General features: G+C 54.6%; 6 protein-coding genes across 6 annotated transcripts; 2 read left to right on the top strand and 4 right to left on the bottom strand.

The window, feature by feature from the left end:
• Positions 1 to 62: 62 nt before the first annotated feature.
• On the bottom strand, positions 63 to 937 carry P153DRAFT_381737 (uncharacterized protein; the record flags this gene model as incomplete). The annotated part of the gene is made up of 2 exons (XM_033670069.1): positions 63 to 745; positions 904 to 937. The coding sequence occupies 2 exons, from the start codon at positions 935 to 937 to the stop codon at positions 63 to 65; spliced, it is 717 nt and encodes a 238-aa protein (XP_033527686.1).
• A 430-nt stretch (positions 938 to 1,367) lies between these two features.
• On the bottom strand, positions 1,368 to 2,683 carry P153DRAFT_307967 (HlyIII-domain-containing protein). Its single transcript, XM_033664682.1, has 2 exons — positions 1,979 to 2,683; positions 1,368 to 1,918 (listed from the first exon to the last, which is right to left on the bottom strand). Exons 1-2 carry the CDS (start codon positions 2,501 to 2,503, stop codon positions 1,526 to 1,528), a joined length of 918 nt encoding a protein of 305 aa, XP_033527685.1. The 5' UTR covers positions 2,504 to 2,683; the 3' UTR covers positions 1,368 to 1,525.
• A 49-nt stretch (positions 2,684 to 2,732) lies between these two features.
• On the top strand, positions 2,733 to 4,048 carry P153DRAFT_153953 (uncharacterized protein). The gene is made up of 2 exons (XM_033662217.1): positions 2,733 to 3,086; positions 3,146 to 4,048. Exons 1-2 carry the CDS (start codon positions 2,962 to 2,964, stop codon positions 3,972 to 3,974), a joined length of 954 nt encoding a protein of 317 aa, XP_033527684.1. The 5' UTR covers positions 2,733 to 2,961; the 3' UTR covers positions 3,975 to 4,048.
• Positions 3,610 to 5,480, bottom strand: P153DRAFT_420209 (Brix-domain-containing protein). Its single transcript, XM_033672229.1, has 2 exons — positions 5,256 to 5,480; positions 3,610 to 5,206 (listed from the first exon to the last, which is right to left on the bottom strand). The coding sequence occupies exons 1-2, from the start codon at positions 5,442 to 5,444 to the stop codon at positions 4,037 to 4,039; spliced, it is 1,359 nt and encodes a 452-aa protein (XP_033527683.1). The 5' UTR covers positions 5,445 to 5,480; the 3' UTR covers positions 3,610 to 4,036.
• A 91-nt stretch (positions 5,481 to 5,571) lies between these two features.
• Positions 5,572 to 7,272, top strand: P153DRAFT_307957 (DEAD-domain-containing protein; the record flags this gene model as incomplete). The annotated part of the gene is made up of 2 exons (XM_033664681.1): positions 5,572 to 6,306; positions 6,356 to 7,272. Exons 1-2 carry the CDS (start codon positions 5,616 to 5,618, stop codon positions 7,270 to 7,272), a joined length of 1,608 nt encoding a protein of 535 aa, XP_033527682.1. The 5' UTR covers positions 5,572 to 5,615.
• A 623-nt stretch (positions 7,273 to 7,895) lies between these two features.
• On the bottom strand, positions 7,896 to 8,426 carry P153DRAFT_381732 (uncharacterized protein; the record flags this gene model as incomplete). The annotated part of the gene is made up of 1 exon (XM_033670068.1): positions 7,896 to 8,426. One exon carries the CDS (start codon positions 8,424 to 8,426, stop codon positions 7,896 to 7,898), a length of 531 nt encoding a protein of 176 aa, XP_033527681.1.
• Between the last annotated feature and the right edge of the window lie 2,472 nt (positions 8,427 to 10,898).

Raw genomic sequence — 10,898 nt, 5'->3', positions numbered from 1 at the left:
GCAACGACCGGAGAGCCGGTGCCTGTAAAAAACCCCTTGTTAGCCAGCACACAGCAGGTAGTCTAGGACCTATTTCTGGCGCTGCGCCGGGGCTCGCCGTCGGCGGTAGCGGCCTTCTTTGGCTGCTTCTGTTTCTTGGGGGCGGCTTCTTTCTTCTCCTTTTTGGGACGGCCGCCCTTTTTGACTTTGGGCTTGTCCTCACCGTCTGCTTCGGCGGCGTCTGTCTTGGTCTTTTTGGCTTCTGGCTCGTCTTTCTCGGCGTCTGAAGCGTCCTTGTCGGAGGCGGGGGACTTGCGCTTTGTTCCGGTCTTGGCTGGTTCGGCCTTCTTCTTGGTGGTCTTGGTGGGTTTCTTCTCGGTGGGCTTGGTGGTGTCTTTCGCGTCGTCCTTGGCGTCATCTTTGGCGGCGGCTTCAGGCTCATCCTTGGACTCCTCCTTGGATGCCTCTGCTTTCGAATCCCCGTTCGTCTCAGGCTCGTCTTTCTTGTCCGACTCGGCTTCTTTCTCCTCCTTTTCCTCAGCCTCCTTCTCCTCGCCATTAGCGCCGTCAGCCTTCTCCTCAATAGTGAGCTCAGAAGCGCGCTTCACGACATCATTGCCAGATCGCTCAATATGAACGGCCGGATCGTCAGGCGACGCGTTCTTCTTGATAGTGTTGCCGCGATTCGACTCAATGGCAATCTCGCCCTGCTCCTTGACCTCGGCGACCTTACCGCCGGGGTTCCCACTGCCCCAGCTCCATGAGACTGCGAGTCGCGTCAGCAAATGTCGAGCGTGTTGATGGTGCGCGTTTTGTGCGCGCGTGTGCAACGCGCCGTCACCAGTGCTTTGCGCCGTGATGCGCGCTTCGTCGGCAGACAACGCGCCGAAGCAACGCGTGGGTATAAGAATTTCAAGCGCGTACCTTTGTCTCCTTGCTGGATCTCAGTATCAGTCATTTTGAGTAGAATCGCGCAAGCTTCGCAATTCAATGAAGAACAAGTGATGCGACGTGAAAGGTTGTTTGCGTCGCGAATATATCAATTCGGATGAGGATGGCGCGCAAAGGTGAGCCGATAGCGCGTGAAGACTGCGATGCGTGGAGTATGATGCGCAAAGTAAGATGTGCGGAGTGTGAAGAGGGAGGGAAGGAAAGTCAAGGAAGCATACGGTTGAGGTCTGGGAGCTTATGGATCGGAAGCTGCGAAACATAGCGATTCGGCGCGTTGATTGGTTGCGTGGTGGAATACGGGGAATCGGACCGAATCGTCATCGTCGTCTGTGCGTCGTTCGGCTGCATGGCTGGATTGGGAATGTGTGGAGAACGTCAGGTCTTGGGGGGATTGTGGATGAGCACATTGACTTTTCGGAGTTGAAATTGTGCAGTAGGCGTTGAAAGATGTATGTGATTTCTTCCATTACCTACTACGGGAGCTTGTATTATATGGGACTTTCAAGCAGCCCGCGCAGATGCTTCTCGACAGCTTGAACGCGTTCTGATATCTCCGATAGGCCTTGACGCGACAACACAACATCCCCCGCCAACTTCAGAGTCTGATCCCCATACCAATTCCATGCATGTAATCAAACGCCTTCACAAGCCCCACACAATGACACGCCGCCGCTGCCACAACTAAGACATGGAAAATCTGGTGACTACTCCCCCAGATATCGAACTTACCGGGAGCCAGTCTCTCTGGCACGCGTGCAGCATAAAGACCCGCTCCGGCAATATACAAAACACCCTCCAGCACAACCCAACCCAGCCCAACAGACTGACGCATATGCGCAACGCCGTAGAGCCTGGTGCCATGCAGAACAGGGAACACAGCGGAGAGACCCATAAGCACAAACATAAGAGCACGGAAGGGGCGCAGAGCAGGCGTGCGGAAACTAGGATGCGTGGAGACCAGAGAAGTCGCCGCCGCCAGTGTGGTGATCTGTTATACCATCAGCACCAATAAAAGGACACAAAGAAGAAGTGCAAAGAATAAACCCACCATAGCCCAATACCTCCTCATCAACCGCGGCTCCTCCTGAAACCCATAATACAAAACAGGCACAAAGCTCCCCCAGATCAAAAACACAATACCCAGATAATCCAGCTTATTCCCCCACACAGCCACCTCATGCGAGTGATTCTGAATCGTATGATACGTCGCGCTCATCCCCAGACACGCCATCGCGCCCAGGAAAAAACACGAAAAAACGTACACATCTTCTTTCGTGGCCGTCTCGTATCTGGGCGCAAGGGTGCTGTAGAGCACGGCGGAGGCGACGAGGGCGGACAGCGCGCCGAGCAGGTGCGTGTAGATGTTTACCGTCTCGTTGTGGATGTAGGCTAGGCTGCGGAAGGACTTTGAGTACGAGTTTGAGGCGGGGCGGTACCCGGTTTGGATGTAGTGGTTGTCTTGTTGCCAGGGGGGGATTTCGTGCCAGAGGTAGGTTAGTTTTTGGGAGAGGTTCTTTTCGAGGGTTTTGCTTGTTTCGGCGGCTTTTGAGAGGGTGGCTTTGGCGGTGTCCATGGTGATGGTGTGTGGGAGGGGGAGTGAGGGGATTGTGGGTGGATTTACCGATCAAAGGGAATAGAGACTTATGTTGACTTGTCACTGGGACATGTGAAGATACAAATCCTCGGGAGACATTTGGCAGTCACAGCGAGACTAAGCCGAGTATGGTGAACTTTGCGACGATGAGACCACCATCTTGCGAGCAAGATCAATTGATCACGTCCCAATGGCAAACGGATAGATTTCGTTGAGTGTTCATCGACGCGATCGAGGTGGTCGTAAGAATGTACGTCACGCGTCGAGTTTCAACGCTGCCCCTCTGCCCCCCACACTACATCCCACTTTCCTCCACAACCACAGCAAATACGCCATGCGCTCCTTCCTTTCGCGCTGAAATGGAGAGCGCGAACCATATCCTCCTAGACTTTACTTGACACTCTGATCCCACACAGGCTCTGTAACCACATCCTACAATGAAGTCGTCGGACCAGATCCGCCCCAGCAGCCGGCGCGGCGCATCAGGTGCATGGAACCGGCTCAAGCCCGTCCGCGAAGACCCCCTCGAGACATACGGGCTGCCTTCCAAGGGAGAGACGCGGTAATTCTCCACATTCTTCAAGCTAGACACAAACGTTTCTATAGCTGATTATCGTCCAGACTAAATGACTACAAAACGCAAGAAATCTACTTCAACCGCATAATCGAGCGATACATGAAGCTCTGCGCGCTGAACCGCGAACAACTAGACAACCTCTTCGCCACAGTAAGCAGCACGACAAAGCAGCAAAACAGCAACAACACAACCAACAACCTATCCACATCCCTGTCCTCGCTCTCCCTCCACCCCGCACAACCACCACAACAACCAACAACAACACCAACCCCCGCCTCGCCCTCCGCCCAAGAACTATCCACCGTCCTCACCGCGCTGCGAAAACTCCGCGAAGCAATCACAGCCTCAACCCGCTTCGACCTCTTCGCGCGCCGCGCCTACATATTCTGCATCCACGCCGCAATCCTCTGCGCAGACTGGCCCTCCTACCTCCCCGCCCTACACACGCTGCTAACCGAGCACCACGCGCGCAACCCCCTCCCACCCCCGGACCTCAAGGAATACGTCGGCCTTCTGATCCTCGACCAAGCGTGCCGCCAGTCCGACGTGCCGCTCGCGCGCGAGACGAAGCTCCGCTTCCGGTACAAGGACCGCCGCGTTGAGGCGGTGCTGGGCGCGCTCGTGCAGGATAATTGGGTCGTGTATTGGAAGATGAGACGTGCGGTTGATGGGTATCAGAGGGCGGTTATGGGGTTTGCGGATCAGGGGGTGAGGGTGCATGCGTTGAAGTGTCTTGGGAAGGGGTATTTGGGGGCTGAGAGGCGGTTTGTGGAGAGGTGTGCGGAGCGGGGGTGGGAGGAACTGGTGCAGGATGGTGTGGGGTGGGAGTTGGCGGAGGGGGATAGGGTGGTGATTCGGAAGGTGAGGGGGTGACGTGTTGGGTTGTGAGGGTATGTGGATGGATGGAGGGGGTATCATTATCGACTATGTCCAGCCTACTCGTCCTCCATCTCCTCATCATCCTCATCCTCATCCTCGTCCTCGCCTTCACCCGCATCCGCCTCGTCGTTCCAGACATCGTCATCCATGTCGTAATCTCCATAATCCATCTCCTCGTCTTCTTCCTCCTCGCCCTCAGCCCCCTCGGCACCCTCGCCTTTCTCACCCCTCTCCTTCCTCTTCTTCTCAATATTCTCCTTCTGAATGCGTCGCCTCTCCTCCTTCTCCTTATTCCTCTGCGCCCACTTGGTCTCCATGTCCTGCATCTCCTTCTTGCTCTTTGTGATGTACTCGTGCCACATGATGCGGCCACCACAGACATCCTCCTCGACCTTTGTCAGGCGGAGGACCATGCGGGGGCCGAGCTCAACCAGCTTGACAGCACGCTTCTCGACGCGGGGTTTCCCGCCCTTTGCGCGGGCACGACTCGGCTCGTCGCCAGCAGCGAGGCGTTCCTTTTCGCGGCGCGAGAGAACTTTCTGGCGGACCTGGGTGGCGACCTCGACCTCGGCGTCGGTGTCTGCTTCGGTTTCCGAGGCGGACGTGTAGCCTGCGGCGGAGGGGTCGAGCATGTAGTCTGCGACGTCTGTGAGGCCGCCGAGGTTGGGCAGGTCGCGCTTCTTCTTGTCCTTGCTGCCGATGAGCTTCTCTGCGGCGTAGAGGCGGCGCAGGGCTTTTGGCACGCCTGTGATCTTGGTGGTGATGGCGTAGTGGCGCAGGGAGATGGTGCAGGTGCCGCCTTCTTCTGTGGGGGGCTCGCGGTTGAGGAGTAGGACGCGCTTTATCGTGTGCAGGGGTGTCGTGTGGGGTTGTATTGGCGGGAAGAGGCCTTGGAACATGTCTGTTACCAGCTTCTCGAGGTGCTTTGGGGGCGCTTTGTCGCCCAGGCGTTCTCGTTCGGCGTCGGAGGTCAGGAAGTTGTTCATTACGAGCAGCGGCGCGACTTGGAAGTCTGTTGCGCCGGCGCGGTAGTGCTTCATCGACTTTATGATGTCCTTGCAGAGCGAGTAGTTCTCGACGCGGAAGTGCAGGGTTGGACCGCGCGGTGTGCGGGCGAGACGTAGGTTCGTATTGCCGGACTCTGAGCGCGAGAAGAGGAGCAGGTGGGAGACGCCGAGAGGGCCGCACATTGTGGTGTAGTCTTTGAGCTTGTTGGCGCGTCGTTCCTATCCTTGTTAGACACTACCAATATGAGTGTGTATATACAATGTCTACCTTCAATCGCACGGCCGTGTCGGGCTCCATGACATGGCGCACATCCTGCACCAGCTGGCTGACGCTGCTGCCGACGTCCTGGGCGCCGATGCGGATGACCATGCTCTTGGGCCTGCCATCGAGCGGCTGCTTCGTCTTCTGCCGGTCCGTGGCCGACTGCTTCTTCCGCTGGCTGCTTCCTCGGGCCATGTTGAGGTGTGGTTTGGGGTTCGGCGTGTTTGGTGCTTGATTGGTGCTGCGCGCATCTCCAGACTTTTTTCTTGACCTCGAACTCTTGGCGTGCCGTATCGATAAGCACATGCGCCACAGTTTTTTTCCAGACGTGAAGACGGTCGCTCGAGCATTGCACACCAACACAACATGTCCTTGATCAAGAAGAGAAAGCTCAACGGCCACGCCCCGTCGCTGGGTGCGCCCTCGCCGAGAGTACAGGCGCCCAAGACCTCGAAGCCATCCAAGAAAGCCATCCCAACGCCTGCGCCTGCACCTGCGCCGCGTAAAGAAGTAGCACCCCAGTCCAGCGAAGAGGACGACGACGACGACGACGACGAGCAAGAGACAGCCACCAACGGGAAGGAGCATGGCAACACCACCACAAGAAGTTCGAGCCCGAGTCCTCAACCCGAGAAAGAGACGCCCATGAACGGCGCGGACCCCGACCAGCCAAAAAAGACCTTCGCCGACTTGGGCGTGCGCGAAGAGCTGTGCGACGCCTGCGAGAACCTCAAGTTCAAGCACCCCACGCCCATCCAATCCCAGGCTATTCCTCTGGCCCTCGACGGACGCGACGTGATTGGCTTGGCAGAGACAGGCTCCGGAAAGACGGCGGCCTTTGTGCTGCCCATCCTGCAGTCACTACTGGAGAAGCCTCAGGCGCTGTTTGGCATGATTCTGGCGCCCACACGAGAACTGGCGTACCAGATCGCCCAGCAGGTCGACGCCCTGGGCAGCATCATCAACGTCAAGTGCGCGACGCTGGTCGGAGGCATGGACATGGTTCCCCAAGCTATTGCCCTGTCTAAGAGGCCGCATATCGTGGTTGCCACTCCTGGTATGCCCACCCAGGACCATCCGTTCTTAGACTGTACTGACTCAATCAGGCCGCCTGCTCGACCACCTCGAAAACACAAAAGGCTTCTCTTTAAAGCACCTCAAATACCTCGTCCTCGACGAAGCCGATCGTCTTCTCGACCTCGACTTCGGCCCCGTGCTCGACAAGATCCTCAAAGTCCTGCCCCGCGACGGCCGACACACCTACCTCTTCTCCGCCACCATGTCCTCAAAGGTCGAGTCCCTACAACGCGCCGCCCTACAAAACCCCGTCCGCGTATCGATATCCAGTTCCTCGCACCAGGTCGTCTCCACGCTACTCCAACGCTACTTCTTCCTGCCCCACAAGCACAAGGACCTGCACCTCATCCACCTGCTGAACGACAACATCGGCCACCCCACCATAATCTTCACCCGCACCGTCAACGAAACCCAGCGAATCGCCGTCCTGCTCCGCACCCTCGGCTTCGGCGCCATCCCCCTGCACGGCCAACTCTCGCAATCCGCCCGTCTGGGCGCCCTCTCAAAATTCAAAGCGAGATCCCGCGATATCCTCGTCGCCACTGACGTCGCCTCCCGCGGCCTCGACATCCCATCTGTCGACCTCGTCGTCAACCTCGACCTCCCCAGCGACTCCCAGACGTATGTGCACCGCGTTGGGCGCACGGCGCGTGCGGGCAAGTCTGGAAAGGCCGTGTCGTTTGTCACGCAGTATGATGTGGAGATCTGGCTGCGTATTGAAAACGCGCTTGGCTCGAAGATCGAGGAGGAGGTTGTTGATAAGGATGAGGTTATGGTGTATGCGGAGCGCGTGGGCGAGGCGCAGAGAGTGGCGGTTAGGGAGATGAAAGATATTCATGAACAGAGAGGGAAGGGTCGAGGTGGTGGTGGGGGTGGAGGTGGAAGGGGCGGCGGTATGAGGCATGGGAAGAGGGGGAGGGGCGATATGGATCGCGAGGAGGGTTGATTTTGTGTGTTTTAGGAGGGGTTTGGAGTGGACTGATATCCTGGTTGCTTGTATGCATTTTGTCGTCACTTTGAAGATGTAGTCTTCATCCTAATTCCACCTTTCTGATCATAGTTAAAGTATGCTATCAGAATATAACAAATACCATTTCACCCCCGAACCCGCCTTTCTACCTCTCCATAACTGACTTTTACTCTTGAAACAGGCTTTTGTTCACTTTTCGGACGGTTTTATCTTGAAATGAAATGGCAACATATTCTTCTTAGTCTGTTCTGGCATGCTGCTGGCCCGACACGCTAACCATGATTTCTTTTGCCAGGTCGTTTTTTTCTTTCCGTCCGCTTTCTTTTTTTTCCACTTGATTGTTTTGACGGGAGAAAAAGGGGTTGACGCGTGAGTGAAAGTATACATGTTTTTATGTGCTGTCGATATCTAATACTACATACTAGTACTGCATTTCCGTGTTCTCAAGCGATTTCAATGCGTCGATAAAAGTTGCACATCGACCTCCCCTCCTACTCGTGGGTTGGCGTGCGTTCCGTTCCTATTCCCCTCCACGACACGCAACCGCCGCACCCATATCCGCCAAAACGTGCTCCATCCCTCAACCCTCCCACCACCGCTCACCCCCCCACCCCTCCCCCCCCAAAAACCCTCTCAACCTCCTCCAAAACCCCCCTCCTCTCCACACAAACCCGTCTCCGCTCCCGCATCTCCCCCTCCCACATCCCAATCACCGACCCCGACGCCCGCAGCGCACTAAGCAGCACAAGCGCGTCATCCAGCGTCTCGAGATGCGTTGCAATCGCCGCTTTGGCCTCGTGCAGCGTCGTGTGCAGGAGGTCGCGCGTGGTGAGTGAGGTGGTGGGGGGGATGTTGAGGGCTGTGAGGGTTTCGGATAGGAAGGTTGGCGGAGGGGGGGTGGGAGAGGGGGTGCAGGTGGGGGTTTGGTCTTCTTCGGCGATGTCTTCGAGGATTGTGGGCTCGATTGTTTTTGAGGGGGTGGGCGTGAAGGACTCTGGGATTGGGGCTGGAGTGTTGGGTTTAGAGAGGTGGGGTGTTTGCGGGGCGGCGGCGGTGGTGTTGGTTGTGGGGTTTTTTTGCGGCGGGGCGTGGTGGCGGTAGATGTACCTGAGGAGGCTTTTTGGCGCCATTGTTGATGGGGATTGGGGTGGTGTGTTTGAGGGTGATGGAATCAGGGTAGGAAATGAATGGATTTGTGGCAGGAGGCGGCGAGATGTTTGGTATTCATGGCTGGGGGATTCTACCGTCGGGATTCGTGTTGCGATATGAAGCTCGTACTTGGGTGTTTGTTTGCAGGGTGGACTGGGCGTGACGTCGGCTTTTTCGAGTTGCTGGGATACGGGAAAAGCAAGGATGGGGTGGAATCTCGGATATATTCCAGAGATGCAGAACTGTTGTTCGTGTTTGGCTGACGTGTTGTAATGCTTTGATCTACCTTGGTTTCCTTTCTGGATGTCTACATCCCCTGCTGTTGAACTTGGTAAAAGACATCGACCACCCCCATGGCGCATTGGTTGGGTGCTATCCCTTCTACACTTACGGGAACTAGTTCAACTGGACATGTGTTTCTTGTAATTAAACCCATTTGGTTCGGGTCTACGTTGAAGCAGGAAAACATGTTTTCTTAGCACAAGCTTGGGTTAGAAGATTTGCACAGCGATCTGCCTGGAGTAGCAATGTCTTCACATTCAGTACTATCTCCCGCAGCGCAAATTAATGACTACCGCTACTTGTCAACCCGCCGGCAGTGACTACCCAAGGCATATGAGAGGGCAAAGCCGATGGATGGTTTCTACCTGAAGAAGTCAAGAGTTCTGGAAGAGAGGGATCTCATACGCTCTCTTGTTGTTCAAGACCTGTGGAGAGTTGTAGTTGACTATTACCATGGTTGTAGATTGATGGGTCGCCAGACCAGAACTACAAAGCCAAAACTACGTGGTTGCACTTCGACTTGACATTTCTTCTGTCCATCCAGCGGTGTATTTCAAACTGATGTGCAAAGTTTGAACAAAGAAAATACTGGAGTAGTAACTCAGCCCATCTGCACTCAGGTTTATCGATGCGCTCAACGAGCCCAGCAACAGAAACCACTGTTAAGGACCAAGGCATGTATATATGGCATGAGCTAGCTCTATCACCAATAAATACCATACAATGCATGCCCCACACAACTGATTTGTTACGACTACGACTAAAAGTTTCTGTTCGGATACAGGAAAGCCATCATTTTTTTCAACATCGGCACTTTTCTGACCGGCTTAGAGTGTGATGACTAGAAAGTCACAACCGGAGCCAGAAGGCCTTTGCTCAACATCTCTTAGGCAATCCTCTATATCGTGCCTCGGCAAGACAAAACTATCACTAGATAGAATGTCCTTTTCGTGACAAACTCTATCTTGGGTTCAGTGAATCCCAAGTATAGGTCAGCTTATTGAAATACGACTCGAACCACGTACCCCTTGAAGGGTCAAATTGATAAGTCTTGCAGTAGAATTGATGTTAGATGGGTCCAAGAAAAGCGCTTCTGACGTTTGCAGGTTTCTCCGGGGTATATGTCTTGATACTCATCGTTTTCCTCGTTCAAGGGGCAGGAAAGTCATTGAAGGAGCGTTCTTTTGACATATTTGGAGGTTGGTACGGCGCTATTGACGACTGGTGCGTCGTTTCAGACGGTGAATATGGTGTTCTGTGGTGATCTTATGGCAGTGTACTGGACCCGCTTGCGTTCGTGACGGAGTGCACAAATTTCGGATGGAACCTCGCCCAAGAAGAAGGCTGCAGATAATTAGGAGAGATACTTCAAGGTGTACATCTATGGCATGCTAGATTTGTTTATACTGGTCATTTACTGTCTGTCTGTCGGTAAGATCTCAGGAAGTTCATCATGTACATATCTCTTACTAACATCAAACGGTATTCCGGCAATGGCTAGTGGTTAGGGCAACGAGCCCATGCGCGACGAAGTCATCTTCTTCGTTCTTGACAGAGCGTAAATCATGATAGCGATACCCGAAATTTCAAAAAGCTGATATTTTCTTCAGTACGATCGCGATTGCTAGACTAATCCAGACTGTACTCCACCCCACGTGCCTTTTACCTGTCATGCAAATTAATAGGAATGAGGAAATTCTTCACGCAGATGAGTTCCATGAGTTGGGTTGCACAAGGGCCTCACATGAACCTTTACAATGGAGGTGAAGAGTAGCTTCTACCCTGTGTGGAGAACCATCACTGTCTACTAGAAGAATTGAGATATGTTTTAACTTTCAAGCAATTTGGGATCTGCTGCACGATGGCGAATATGGGGTTGAGCACAAGCGAGATTGAAGGAATGGGTGCGACGGCGACGACACCAACTGAAGGGACTCTTAAAGAGACCGGAACAAGTGCGACTATCGGTAGAAGTAGTACAGCGATCAAAGTACTGCGGATTTGGTACAGGCAACGCAGGCTGAAGAGGAGAAAGAAGATCAAGGCCTGAACAAATCCGTTCTTGGAACCGGACTGGGCATTAGTGTCCCGAGTGTATCGGTAGGCGCTTTGGACTGGTGATTTCAACTTCTACGGAGGAGAGCATTTTCTCAATGGCCCACCCTTGCCGA

The sequence above is a fragment of the Dothidotthia symphoricarpi genome (assembly GCF_010015815.1).
Source record: "Dothidotthia symphoricarpi CBS 119687 unplaced genomic scaffold P153scaffold_3, whole genome shotgun sequence".
Lineage (NCBI taxonomy): Eukaryota > Fungi > Ascomycota > Dothideomycetes > Pleosporales > Dothidotthiaceae > Dothidotthia > Dothidotthia symphoricarpi.
Note: the sequence above shows the minus strand (reverse complement) of the source record. Positions and strands in the feature narration are given on the sequence as shown.